Genomic DNA, 15,075 nt, shown 5'->3' on the forward strand with positions numbered 1-15,075 from the left:
ACAATGAATATGCTTGCGTACTGTCAATAGACAGGGAGTTCCAAAGTGTAGGTGCTGCCACACTAAAGGACTGATCTCTTACAAGTAATGTGGCATCCGTAACATGGAGAGCACACCTTGAGCTTGCCCTTGTAGCAAGTCAGCAACCAGTGCAGATTTCAAAACAGAGCTGTTATGTGCTAATAGGGTCTCACTTGTGTCAGCAGTTGTGCCACAGCATTCTTCACTAGTTGCAGCCCCCGGGTCAGATTGTGCTGCATGGGGATTGCTATGACCTTGGCTGACTGGCTGCCAGAATTTTTTTAGTTTTGGTTTTTGGTTAGGAATCCTGACTGATTATGGGATGCTGAGTTTTCTGCCTTATTCAATGGAATCTTGTTGTGGTTAATATGGTATTGCGTTTAGGAAATCATAGACTTTTGTTTTTCTTTTTCGATTTGCATTTCATTTATCTTTAACCTCACTTCCTTACATCATAGAAGCAACAACAGTGGTTATTACATGCACTCAGCTCAACCCCCTTAAACCCACTGATGATGCACCTTGTTGGTTGCATGATGGTTTGTTTCTTGTCCAATAATGGTAAAAGAGAATTCACATACTGGGAAGTGTGGCTGGAATTGTTGTTGTTCCCAAACCACTGCCTATGAAGGTAGAGCAAACCGTGTGTGTTTTCTCTCTGTCAATTATTATTCACTGGAATTGGGTTGGCTGTCAAGGTGAGTTTATAGCAGCCCACAGGGTAGATAGAAAAAGGTGGAGAATCTTCTTACTCTTACTCATTTCTCAGACTTCTTTCTGAAGTGAAGGGTCAAATCTGTAAAGAAGCTTGGAGCAGCCATGTTAAAAGATAGGGACAGGGAATTCCAGGCAGGGGGTTGCCAACCCTGCTTGGATATGTACATCTTTGCAGAGGATCCCTAGTCTTACCAACAGCACAATCCAAACTATATCTACTCAGAAGTAAGTCCTACTGAGTTCTATGGGGCTTAGTCCTTTAGTAAGTGTGTTTAGAATTGCAGCCTTCAGGGGCATCCATCTTTACTCCTGAGTGTTCCCATCTAGCCTCTCCACAACACTAGGCTCCTTTCTTCCAACAATGGCCTTCTGGTGACTGGCCTGGCCTGAGGGCACTTAAACCCTTCTTGCCGGAAGCAAGTAGGCTAAATTAAATGTTCCCTACCCAGGCTCCATCTTTTAGCTAAGATTTCTGACTTAATTTCCAATCAGAGAAATGTTTTTGTTTGAACTGTATGCTCCAAGCAACTGTGGTTGATGCTTAATGTATCATGCTTGATGACATCACTCGGGCCCGCCCCTGTAACATCACTCGGGCCCACCCCTGAAATCTCAGGATTTGGGATGCTTCTGACCTGGGAACCCTAAATATTAACTAGTTATTATTTTGGCCACCTTGGTAACACACTTGAATTGTTTTAAATGCAAATTCAATTCTATTACTCCTATCTATGGTAGTTGTAATAAGGGTTAAGATAGTTCTAAAGCCAAACATTTGAAAAACTGAAAACTGTCATTGCTCTGGATTTGATACAAGCAGGGACCTGCAGACAAAATGTTGTAGTGTGGAGTGTTTCTGTTCAGACTTCCTGACACATAATTCCATTTTCAGTCTACCTCAGTTTCTCACCCACGCACACCCCATCCCCAACACACACGCATCAGCCAGTCAGTAGTCACAGTCTTCGTTGGCTTTTTTTGTGGGGAGGAGTGGGTTGACACATGTGTATGCCCAATTTCAGGTACATATAAATCTATGATTTCTCCATTGACATATATGGGCAGCTCTCACTTCTGTTCATGGGAACATTTTAAAGTAGCTTTGCAGTATAAACGAGGAAGTGACATATCCAGAAAACAATATGGTTCTTTCTGCCTTTTAAAAAATATATGTGATTCCTCTTCTCTTTTCAGCTATTCCATTCCAGTTGCCAAGTGTTCTTTTTCCGGTTATTCAACATTCTATGGAAAAGTAACAAACTCACAGGAACACCAAAACAATAAAATTCATGAAAATCATATATAAAAATGATTTATGAAAAAGCAAGACAAAACTATATGTGAAATAAACATATATATACACAAAGATTGTAGCCAGTGTTGTGCAACAATTACAACAATATATCCAGATGCTACAAATTGTTATGATGAGGTCCCCTGGATTTCATGCTGTTTCAGGCTTAATCAGAACAAATGGAGAATTCCTCACTCATGGCAGTTGTAGATGGTCTTATAGTCTCTTGTTTGGCTTTTCAAAACTGTTGAGCAGAATTTTATAGACAGATTATCTTCAAAAATATTTATAAGCTATGTAGCAGCGAATAAGCATAATTTTATCCATCATCGACTCATGTCTCTTTATGGAGGGATGTCTTTACGTGGTACTTGGAATTTATTGTAGCTAAACCCTTCTACCAAAAGTGAATGTCTAAATCTCTGTTTAGAAATTATATTCTAAACAGTATTATATTCTGTGCTTTTTAAAGTTTACAATAATCTCAGTAACTCTCCAATTTTTTTAATCCTCCTTTTAAAAAATATTATTATATTTTAAAAACATTTTTTATTTTTTGTGTTGGTGTGTTTTCCCCCTTTATATATGTATACAAGCTATATGTTAGTACATTGTAGTAGATATCTATATTTCTTTGAAGAATTTGATTTTTACACTTAAGAAATGGAATAAAAAGAATGTTAAGTATATATCACAATAAATGTCACCCGTTTGAATGTCCAGCCCATCATACACTATTTTCAGTGTTTGGGGGGATCCTGTGATTTTGTTTGTTGCTTTTCCATAATTTGAGAACCTTTTCTGTTTTGGTTTGGTACTTTTTGGAGCTCAATATTCCATGCCACTAACTTCTTAGCAGGGCTGTTTTGGGGGAATCTGTCCTTTAGTTTACCTCCCCAAAATATTTTTTGACAATCTGCAAAGGTTGGGGTTACCTTGAGTTTGCTGACTCCTTGCTTTTGTGTGTGTGGTTTTTGGCTCAGTAAGCATGGGTATGGATAGACTTTAATCATTACTAGAAAGAGAGAGAAAAAATATGGATAAAATTTGTCCTGATGTTACCATAAATATTTGAACTCATGGCAGTATTATATCAATTTCTGCTCTGTTAAATACAATGATATTTCATTTTTCTATACTGTTACAAAAGAGTATGCACATCAACCGTGTTTTATTAGAGACATATATGAAGTGATTTATGTGCTATATTTTGTCGAGAATTCTTATTGCTTTAATCCAGAATGCTGTTATACATTATATTTTATGGCTAACACATACACTTGGTACATTACTTTGGGTTGTATTCAACACTTTTGCTTCCCCTGCACAACAGACTTCACCTTGTGCGACAGAACTTACCACTACTTCCTCCCCCACTCCCTCAGAATCTGCTGTGGAGGGTTGGAGGATCCTCCAGAGCATATTTTGGAGGCACATGAGGAGACGAAGAGGAAGTCCAGTTGTGCAGGAAGAATTCTACATATGCACCATTGCATGTAACCGTATTTCAAAATGCTTTACAAATCTACCAGTATCTTTGAAGCTTTTGACCATTTAAGATCATGTTTATTTTTAATATGATTGCTATAAATAATCCTGGTATAACAGTATTCCTTATTCTGAATGACCGGTACCTTTCCCCCATTTTACACTTCAGCACTACTCTTCCTTTGTATGTGTCATGTATTCTAAGCTATGTCATAAACAAACATTTAATTTCTTTCCTGGAAAGATGGAGGCCTTGTGGGTGGGTGGTTTCTATGTCTGGGAGATACATCAATTGCATGTCCTGGATGGAGTTGCACTCCCTCTGACGGAGCAGGTAGGCAGCTTGGGAGTGATCTATCTTTGTCACTAGAGGCTCAAGTGAACTCTGTGGCCAGGAGTGCTTTCTGCCAGTTTCGACTGGTACACCAACTGCGACCTTTCCTGGACCGTAATAACCTCACTGCAGTGGTCCATGCATTAGTAACCTCAAGACTCAATTATACCCTTTATGTGGGGCTGCCCTTGTATCTGGTGCTCAAGCTGCAACTAGTGCAGAATGCAGTGACCAGACTGCTCACAGGAGATTTCTTGCAACATGTTACCCCACTACTGAAAGAGCTGTGCTGGCTGCCAGTTTACTACTAGGCCAGGTTTCAGGTACTTGTGTTAATTTACAAAGCCCTAAACAACTTGAGCCCAAAGTACCTTAAGGAGCGCCTGACTTCCTATGTTCCATCTCGATCACTGAGATCTTCTGATGGAGCACTCTTACTGGTTCCTGATGCCCCTGAGGTTTGGTTGGCCTCCACCAAGGACTGAGCCTTTAGTGTGACAAGCCCTGCCCTGTGGAACTCCCTACTAATAGAGGTTTGGCAGGTACCACCTCTTGTTTCTTTCAGGCATCTCCCGCAATCTGAGCTTTTTAAACAGGCCTTTTAATATAAATTTTCTTTTCCAACCGATGCAGTACTTATGGTGCTTTCATTATTGTTTTTATTGGTTTTTAATTGTATCATGTTTTATTTATTTATTTATTTTATTACATTTTTAAACCGCCCTATAGCGATAAGCTCCCAGGGCGGTGTACAGCATAATAAAACAGGTTAAAATACAAGTGGATGTAAATACAATACACAATAAAACATAATTAAAAAATTTTCAAATTTAAATTCAATTTTTAAAATTTTTTAAATGCCTGGGCAAAGAGGTAGGTCTTTACCTGGCGCCGAAAAGATAACAGAGATGGCGCCAGGTGTATCTCGTCAGGGAGGGCGTTCCATAATTCGGGGGCCACCACTGAGAAGGCCCTAGCTCTAGTCATCGTTCTCCGTGCCTCCCTATGTATACTACCTTGATATACTTTTATGAAAAATGCAATTTATAAATATTTAAATAAATAAATAAATAATCCTTGGCGTTAGGTGTGCTGGCTGGGGCTGATGGGAGTTGGAGTCCAGCAACATCTGGAGGGTACCATGTTGACTACCTCTGCCATGGAGGATTCAAGTATTCTGCTTTATATACTCTCAGTTTAAAGGCATATCATTTCCAAATTGCTAATTCCCTATAGCAATGGCAGAAATATGCTTTGAGTTTCAGATTTATGGTAAGCGGCGTTAACGCAGCCGAACCTCTGCTCACAGCCGGAGTTCGATTCCAACGAAAGGAGGAAGTCGAATCTCCAGTAAAAGGGGTCGAGGTCCACTCAGCCTTCCATCCATCCGTGGTCGGTAAAATGAGTACCCGGCATACGCTGGGGGGTAAAGAAAGGCCGGGGACGGAACTGGCAATCCCACCCCATATATATGGTCTGCCTAGTAAACGTCGCAAGACGTCACCCTAAGAGTCGGAAACAACTCGCACTACAAGTGCGGGGACACCTTTACTTTTTTAAAACAAGCACTCCTACTATGAAAATAAATAATTAGAACTGCTAAAGGTTTTTGAATATCTGTTTTTCAAGAGGTCATTCTGTTCTTCTAATGACTATCTCAAACACTAGTATCAATAGTACAAATTGGGGGGAAACCTGTTTACTTTGAAGCTATACATCTTAATTTCTCTCTCTGTTTTGTACAGATAATATTAAAGTATCAGTGAATGACTTTATTATAAAGGCAACAGCAGTTACCCTCAAAGTAAGTAACCATTCTTTAACAATATATTGTATTCTGCTGCATATAGAAATTTGGGGGAATTGATGGGCATGGTGATAGTTAACTCATGAAACAACTGAAGCCTGCAATGGTATTTCAAGCAGGCCATATTTAATACATGGTGCATTTCTAAGCAGCCACCCCAAATATTTGTGTAACTTGAGCTGCTGCTATCAAAATGCCAACAAATTAAAATCCTACTCTTTCTCTGCTCCAACTCTCTGACTGTAATGGAGATTTAAAACTGTTCTGTATTAGAATTTGACCAGTCATTTTCAAAATTACAGCTGAGGTGCTTGGGAATTCATAAGGCACAAAAGTGCTTGCGGGGCAGAAAAGCATCCCACTGACAAGGAAACTTACTTTGTTCAGGAATGACTGAAGCTGGCACACCATCTAGAGCAGCCTTTCCCAACCAGTGTGCCTCCAGATGTTGTTGGACCGCAACTCCCATCTTCCTGATCGTTGGCAATGCTGGCTGAGGCTGATGGGAGTTGTGGTCCAACAACATCTGGAGGCACACTGGCTGGGAAAGGCTGCTCTAGAGTGACATAAAAGCACTCTTATTCACTGCTGTCACCTAGGCATCCAGGAGCAAAGCTGGATCCAGGAGCAGCGTTTGAACAGAACAGGACCCCACTCCCAGTTTGGCTCTTCTACTGAGCAACAGCAGCTCTGTCTTACCTCTGTTAAGCCTCAGTTTAGTAGCCTATATTCAATCTGTCTGTGCAGCCAGTTACGAATGAATGAATGAATGCTTCTCCTCCCATCCCAAATCAGTTCGAACATTGATTTATGTTCACATAGTAGCATCAAGTGCCAAATCTTCTGATGCTTCCCTGTTGCCCAGTTCTAGTGCTATGCAAGCTGAATCATATGTGGGGTAATATCTTGTTGAATAGGATTCATAGAGTCTTCAATAAATACCATGTTCATAATGATGTGACATCTTGCTTAGAGGAAGCAAAAAAAATATTTCTCCATATATTTTGTTAGCATTAATTTGGGCTTTCCAGTTCACTTCATCTAAGACAGCTGACTGACTCCTGTAAAGAAAGATGTAGTTCTATTTGTCATCCATGTAAGAAGCATTATAAGTGAAGGGGTCTTCTTCCATATGTCTAATAGGTAGAGAAAACTGAACATTGAGATATTTTTCTCTTACATTTTTGTTTTGTCCTTTAACTACTAATAAATCCTAGCCTGATATTTCTTTCTGTCCCATCAGTGATAACTGTTTTTGGTAGTGTTTTCTTTTTTCCTTTTCTTTTTAGAATCCAGCTTCATGCCTATCACACAAGTACTGCTAATATAAGTAATGAGGTAAAACTGCAGACTTGAGGCATTTTCTATTTCAGTGAGCTTTTCTATCCGGAAAAGATCCTAAAGCATTTGATTTATTGGACCTGCCTGTAATCCTTCTCCACCATTTTTTTTCAATATCAAACTGCTCTTGGGTCCTAAATAGAAACCAAGGTTATGATTTTTTCCCCAAAATGGTTCCATTTTGAAAAACGTTTTGATACCATAGTCTAAAAAGTAGTCTAACACAGAAGCTATTGTGGTACAATGAATCCCAATAGAGATCCAGAAGAGAAAGCAAAATAGAAACCAAAAAGTGCCTTGGTGAAATACTAGGATCTCGATGTTACAAGTTTGCACTATGAGGATGCACACCTTTATGTGGTGAGGGGATTTGAGAGTATTGAAGAAGCTCAGAGCAATACCGTCAGGAATCTAGACCAAGAGGCTAGACTCCTAGCAGGGGCACCCAAGGCGGAATAGTCAAAGCTGAGACACCAGACTAATCCAAACTCAGAGGAACGCAATGGTAAACCGCCTCTGAAAACCTCTTACCATGAAAACCCTATGATCAGAGTGTCCAAAATGCAACACGAGATAGTGCTGGAAAATGAGACCCCCAGGTCAGAAGGCACTCACCAAGCTACTGGGGAAGAACAAAGGATAAGTACGAGTAGCGCTGTGACTAATGACGCAGCTGGGTCAAAGTCAAAAGGAAGCCCAGAGGCTGATGTGCACAGATGCGAAAGGAGAGTCTGGAGTTGTATGACGTACACAATCGAAACATGGAATGTGAGAAGCATGAACCAGGGAAAGTTAGAAGTTGTCAAGCAAGAAATGGAACATATCAATATTACAATACTTGGTGTGAGTGAATTAAAATGGATGGAAATGGGACACTTTCAATCAGGCAACTATAAAATATTTTATGCAGGAAATGATAAATTAAGAAGAAATGGGATTGCTCTAATAGTGAGAAGTGATGTAGCAAAATCTATTAGGAGCTATAATGCAAGGTCTGAGCGAGTGATATCAATGAGATTAAACGTGAAACCTATTAATATAACCATCATCCAAGTCTATGCTCCAACAGCAAACACAGAAGAAGAGGAATTGGAGAGATTTTACTCAGAAGTACAGGAAGAAATTGATCACACACCAAAACAGGATGCTCTGATAATCATGGGTGTCTGGAATGCAAAAGTAGGGAACAGAGAAGAACTAGAAATTGTGGGGAAATGGAGCATAGGAGATAGAAATGAAGCAGGAGAGAGACTTATTGGATTCTGTGAAGCCAATAATTTGTTTCTCGCAAACACATTTTTCAAGCAACCGAAAAGACACATGGACATCACCAAATGGTCAATATAGGAATCAAATTGATTATATAATTGGTAGCAGAAGATGGACAAGTTCCATCCTCTCTGCAAAAACAAGACCAGGAGCAGACTGCGGTACATATCATAAACTGGTAATATAAAAAATCAGACTAAAGCTAAAGAACAACAACAAAGCAATCATAATACCAAAATACAATTTAAATAACATCCCAGAAGAATTTAAAGATCAAATAAGGAACAGATTTGAGGCTTTAAACTTAGTTGACAGAAAACCAGAAGAAGTATGGATTGAAGTCAGAGACATTATCAGGGAAGAATGCAAAAAGACATTACCTCTAGGTAAAAAGAGAGAAAGACCTCAATGGATGACTGACGAAACTCTTAAAATGGTTAATGATACCATGGACCATGGGTGTTAGAACAAATTAAACCAGAACTATCACTAGAAGCTAAAATGATGAAACTGAGGTTATCATACTTTGGACACATAATGAGAAGACATGATTCACTAGAAAAGACAATAATGCTGGGAAAAACAGAAGGGAGTAGAAAAAGAGGAAGGCCAAACAAGAGACAAATTGATTCTATAAAGGAAGCCACAGACCTGGACTTATAAGATCTGAACAGGGTGGTTCACGACAGATGCTATTGGAGGTCGCTGATTCATAGGGTCACCATAAGTCATAATCAACTTGGAGGCACATAACAACAACAATTTTATTTACAACATTTATATACTTTATTGTAAAAAATCTCAAAGTGGTTTACAAAATGAATTAAGACAATAAAATTATTGGCAACAACAGTCTGGTTCACTTGTGTTGGCTGCCTGTATGCTTCCGAGCTCGATTTAAGGTGCTGGTTTTAACCTATAAAGCCTTACACGGCTTAGGACCACAATACCTGATGGAATGCCTCTCCTGAAATGTACCCACCTGTACACTACACTCAACATCTAAGGCCCTCCTCCGGGTGCCTACTTGGAGGGAAGCTGTGAGGATAGCAACAAGGGAGAGGCCTTTGGGATATAAGGTATTTAGAATTGGGCTTTACAAGGCTTGTTTTATTGTTTTACATTATCTGTATTATTTTAAATTGTTTTTAGATTTTTAAGTGCCTTTTATGGTTTTAAGGATGTGCATAGTTTAATTGTATTTTAATTGTATGTTTTTCTATGTTTTTAACTACATGTAGTTTTATTTGTAAGCCGCCCTGAGTTCCAGTTTGGAAAAAGGGCGGGGTAAAAATAAAGTTTCAATCAATCAAGGGAGAGGGCCTTCTTAGTGGTGGCCCCCAAATTATGGAATGATCTCCCTGATGAGGTGTGCCTGGCGCCAACACTATTATCTTTTTGGCGCCAGGTCAAGACTTTCCTCTTCTCCCAGGCATTTTAGCATGTGTTTTTAAATTGTTTTTAATTTTTTTTAAATTGTGTTTTTAAATTGTTTTTGTGTTTTAAAATTTATATATTTGTTTTTAATGTTTTTAATTGCTGTAAACAGCCCAGAGAGCTTCGGCTATGGGGCGGTATATAAATGTAATAAATAAATAAATAAAGACAGGAATCAACTTGAAGGCAGTACACCCACACATATAAAAACATTCAAAATAATTAAACCAACAATTAGTTAAAAACCGATAAAAAACACAATAGCTTCTGCATGCCTGGGTAGGCTTGCCTAAACAAAAATGTTTTTAGCAGGTGCTGAAAAGAGTACAATGAAGGTTCCTGTGTACTGTCAATAGACAGGGAGTTCCAAAGCGTAGGTGCTGCCACACTAAAGGACTGATTTCTTACAAGAGCAGAAGAAGTAATGTGGCACCCGTAACATGAAGAGCACACCTTGAACCTGGCCTTGTAGCAAATCAGCAACCAGTGCAGATTTCAAAGCAGAGGTATTATGTGCTGATAGGGTCTCACTCATGTCAGCAGTTGTGCCGCACACCTGAACTTACAAGATCTGAACAGGGTGGTTTACAACAGATGCTGTTGGAGGTCGCTGATTCATAGGGTCACCATAAGTCGTAATTGGCTTGAAAGCACATAGCAGACACACACACACAATTCAAGATAACGCCAATTTGGAGGAGAATTAACCCCCTAGAGTTTTGAGAAAGTCTGGGGGTATAGAATGAATCCATTTAGCTTCAGCATTTGGTATGCAAGTTCACTTTTATTCATTTCTGTAGGAATAAATTGAACTGCTGTTAACTTAGTAAGTTAAGCATCTTTTTTTGAAAAAAAATAAAAGGGGGTGAGCATCATGAGAGAATTGACCCCATAATTATTGACTTCATAGGATATTATGTGGTTCGGGTTTGCTAAAAAAAAAAGTTTTACAAATATTTCAAAAATCTGCCGAGGTCCACAGCTTCTTAAATTAGACTTGCATATATATGCAATTAGGCATAGGTCTGTATTTCAATGATGCAACACTTATAGAGGGTCTGCAACCCTGTGCCTAGTTAGTTTTTCACAGTACCAAACACAGCAGCTCAACTGCTTACTAGGAAAGCACAACAACCAGTTACACCGCTGCTGAAAGAACTGCACTGGCTACTGGTTAGCTACCAAGCTACGTTCAAGGTATACTTACAGGTATACAAAGCCATATGCAGCTTGGAACCAGATAGCTAAAACATTGCCTTATGTACCCAACTGATCACTGTGCTCTGGGCGAGACAGCCTTCTGCAGATACTAAGTCATCAGGAGGTTCATTCTTCAATAAGCTTTTTATGTGGACATTTTTTTATCACAGCCTGTATCTGCATTGGATTTTGAAGTTGTTGTCGTTTTTATTGTTAAATTGTTTTGAGATATTTCATAGGAAGCGATTCATAAATTTAAATAAAAAATAGATCAAACTGTTCATACATTCACACTGTAATGTGGTCAGACAGTTGGAAATGATTTTTAAATTGCCTGTAGAAGTGGCATTTATGTGTAGCTTTGCTACTTGAATAATTGCTACTTTTCTTTTAAAATAAGCTTTCTCAGTGGACAATGCCTTGAAACTAAATAATTCCTGGTTTTAGAGTTGTTTTGTGTATCAGAGTATTCTATTTACTGTTGTGAATTTGCAGGCAACTTAATGGGTATAGTTCTCTATGTTGCTTCCATTTGTATTAATACTGTTCTTATGTCATACAGCTCTAGATTGTTTTGACAACCTTCTTAGGAATGGCTCTTAGGGAGGGTTCTTAGGAAGGATTCCATTTAATCCAGATATCCCTCAGATCTTATGATGCAAACATTCATGACTCCACAGTTAATTTCCTTTCTTCATGCTCCCAAGTTTCTTTCTCTTCAAACCAATTTGACCTAATGCATTTTGGACCAGAGTCCAGGGAACTTCCTATCTAATGGAGTACTTGGCTTTTCTCCTCTGTGAACATCTGCCTTCATGCCACATAGGAAGCTGCTTTGACTGCCAGTTTGTAGAAAATAAATAGAACAAATTAGAGCAGCTTGCTGTCAAATTTCAATATGCATGCTATTAATAACAAACAATAAAGGCATAAATCCAAACAAGTATAAAAACAGCAGGTGACAAATCACCTAAACCAAAATCTATAAACGTGGCAGAATAAAAAGACCACCACTAAAAATTAAGAGGCTGGATGGATCTCCCTAGGAAGGAGTTTCTAAAGGTGCATCCACTAATCTATCCTCTGATCCGTTTCATTCATTCTGTTTCGTGACTCCTAACTGAGCAGAGCAGAGGGAACTGTCTCAGCTGGTCTGCAGGAGAGGAGATATAAGCAAGCCAGCTTTCAGAGAGAGAGCGAACAGAGCGACCAAACAGGAGTTTGACAAAGGAGTTCAACAGGGGAGGTCAAGGGGGAGGTCCCTAAAAATAAATAAATTACTAATTCTCCTTGTACAGTGCACCACATACCAGTGGGACTCTCAAGTTTACCCTGAAGTAGGACAGGACAAAGCATAGGCCACTCCAAAACAAGTAGTTAGAAAGAAACAAAAGGTAGAAGAGAGTATGAATGGGAAGGATACTCCAGTGGTTGTGACCTGCAAGGTGTGTGCCAAGTTTGTTTTCTTGCCCGAGAACAACATGGCGTACACGTGCAACAAGTGCAACTCGTGGCATTGGAAGAAAAAGTGAGAGGCCTGGAACGGCGGGTGGCCACACTGAGGACTATAAGAGAAGATGAGGAGTTCTTAGACAGAACACTGGAACAGCAGCAGCAAAGAGACGTGGAGGTTGAAGAGCAACAGCATGTGGTAGCAGAAGAGGAGACTGCTTTGCAGAGGAATAGCGAAGTAGAGGAAACTCCATGGGAAAGGGTGACAGGAGCAGAAGAGCTAGAAGACACTCTTCCCCAGTGGAACTATGGCACTGCTTTTAACCACTTGAGGATGAGACTAGAGAATAGCTTGTAGTGGAAGAATTACAGGAGACCCTGTGTGACAACGAGCAAGAGGCTAAAGCTCAATTAAGCAGGGGCAATGAAACCACACCCCACAACAAGAAGAGAAGAGTACTAATAGTGGAAGACTCCCTACTGCATGGGATTGAAACCCAAGTATACCAAGCCGATCCGTGGAGTCGCCAGGTATGCTGTCTACCAGGAGGACAGATTAGAGATGTGATGGAAGGGTTGCCATCACTCATCAAGCCCACCGATGGATATCCCTTTCTCATCCATGTGGGAACAAATGATACTGCCAAACGGAGCTATGAAGAAATCACATCAGATTTTGAAGCTCCGGGAAGGAAACTCAGGGACATTGGGGCCCAGACAGTTTTTTCATTCATCTTTCCAGTACTTAGAAGAGGAGTAGAAAGGGCAAGAAAAATACTCCGTGTGAATGAATGGCTATGAAGGTGGTGCCGATGTGAGAGATTTGGATTCTGGGACTGTGGGCTAAGCTTCCTGGAAGATGGACTGCTGGCAAGTGATGGGTTGCATCTCACAAGGACTGGGAAGAATGTGTTTGGCCACAGCATGGAGAAGTTCATCAGAAGGGCTTTAAACTGAATCCTAAGGGGAAGGGAGACATAAACTTGGTGATAACAACTGATGAAGGCTTGTGCACAGTAAGAGGAACAGCGAGATTGGCTCTAATAGGGCCCAGTAACAGTCCTCAGAAAAATGTAGTAAGGAAGCCAAGCCCCAAATCACATGGTCTTCGATGTCTGTATACTAATGCGCAGAGCATGGGAAACAAGCAGGACAAACTTGAACTCTTAATACAGGAGGGTAATTACGACTTGGTGGGATGACTCCCATGACTGGAATATAGTAATTGAAGTATATAACTTGTTCAAAAACGAATAAAAAGGGAGTTGAAGTTGCGCTATACGTTAAAAATATATATCCCTGCACAGAAATACAGGAAGATGAGCTTGGTAGTTCCACCGAGAGTATCTGGATTTATATTTATTTTATTTATTTTTAAAACTTATATACCGCCCGACTAGCAATAGCTCTCTGGGCGGTGAACATAAAATTAAATTAAAATTAAAATTAATGGGGCAGGTAATAAAAGGAATGTGGTGCTTGGAGTCTACTACCGACCACCCAATCAAGGAGAAGACGAGAATGTAACTTTTGAAAAGCAAATTGCCAATGTTTCAAGGAGGCATGATGTAGTACTAATGGGGGACTTCAATTATCCTGGTGTCTGCTGGGAGACAAATTCTGCCCAACACAGCCCCTCCAAGAAATTTCTGACTTGTGTTGGAGATTATTATTATTATCATTATCATTATTATTGTTTATTTCTACCCCACCTTTTGGCCAAAAGGCCCCCAAGGCGTCTTACAAAAAACACAAATACAAAATACATCAATAAAAACAATACAATTTACAATAAGCAATACATAAATAAATAAATGTGGGTGAGAAGGATGGGCACAAGAGAAGTCCAAAGGAATGGATCTTGACGGGAAAGACCTGGAGGAGAGATCCTTTCTCCATGACAACTGAGATGATGAATTAGCAATACCATGCTACTCAGAGTGGATTTTAGTCCAGCCACCACTGACTGCCCCAACCCAAATCATCAAATGGCACCAGTCTCTTCGAGACAACTTTCTCCTACAGAAAGTGGAGGAAGCAACCAGAGGATCAGCTATCCTGGTCTTGATTCTAACCAATAGAGATGATTTGGTGAATGAAGTGGCAGTTACCGGAACTTTGGGGGAAAGTGACCACACCATACTTGAATTCTTGATTTTAACAGAAGCAAAAGCTGAGAGTAGCCATACTTCAGGAAAGCTGATTTTAATAAACTCAGGACAATTGTAAGTACAGTTCCATGGCAAGCGACCCTAATGAGAAAAGGAGTCCAAGATGCGTGAGAGTTTCTAAAAAAGGAAATTCTAAAAGTGCAATGGCAAGCAATTCCAACAAAGAAAGAAGAGGGGAAACAGCAGAAGAAGCCAATCTGGCTTCACAAAAAGCTTAGAGATTACCTGAAAACAAAAAAGGACACATACAGGAAGTGGAAAGAAGGCCAGGCCACAAAGGAAGAGTACAGGCAGGTATCACGGCATTGCAGGGATGGTCTCAGGAAGGCTAAAGCTGAGAATGAGCTGAGGTTAGCGAGAGATGCTAAAAGCAACAAAAAAGCTTTCTTCAAGTACATCCATAGTAAAAGACAGAGAAAAGAAATGGTGGCACAGCTACTCAGTGAGGATGGCAAAATGATAACGGATGACAAAGAAAAGGCAGAAGTCCTCAATTCCTACTTAGCTCAGTCTTCTCCCAAAAAAGGGTCTGTGACCCTCCTAG

The 15,075-nt window shown here is 39.9% G+C and overlaps 1 protein-coding gene across 5 annotated transcripts in view; it reads left to right on the forward strand.

The window, feature by feature from the left end:
* PDHX (pyruvate dehydrogenase complex component X) overlaps positions 1-15,075 on the forward strand; it is a 108,775-nt gene that overhangs the window by 56,137 nt on the left and 37,563 nt on the right. For all 5 annotated transcript variants that reach the window (XM_061610756.1, XM_061610757.1, XM_061610755.1 and 2 more), the window contains exon 8: positions 5,600-5,658. In XM_061610756.1, the coding sequence (XP_061466740.1) occupies positions 5,600-5,658 (59 nt within the window). The remainder of the gene's footprint in view (positions 1-5,599; positions 5,659-15,075) is intronic.

Source organism: Rhineura floridana, chromosome 2, assembly GCF_030035675.1.
Source record: "Rhineura floridana isolate rRhiFlo1 chromosome 2, rRhiFlo1.hap2, whole genome shotgun sequence".
NCBI lineage: Eukaryota > Metazoa > Chordata > Lepidosauria > Squamata > Rhineuridae > Rhineura > Rhineura floridana.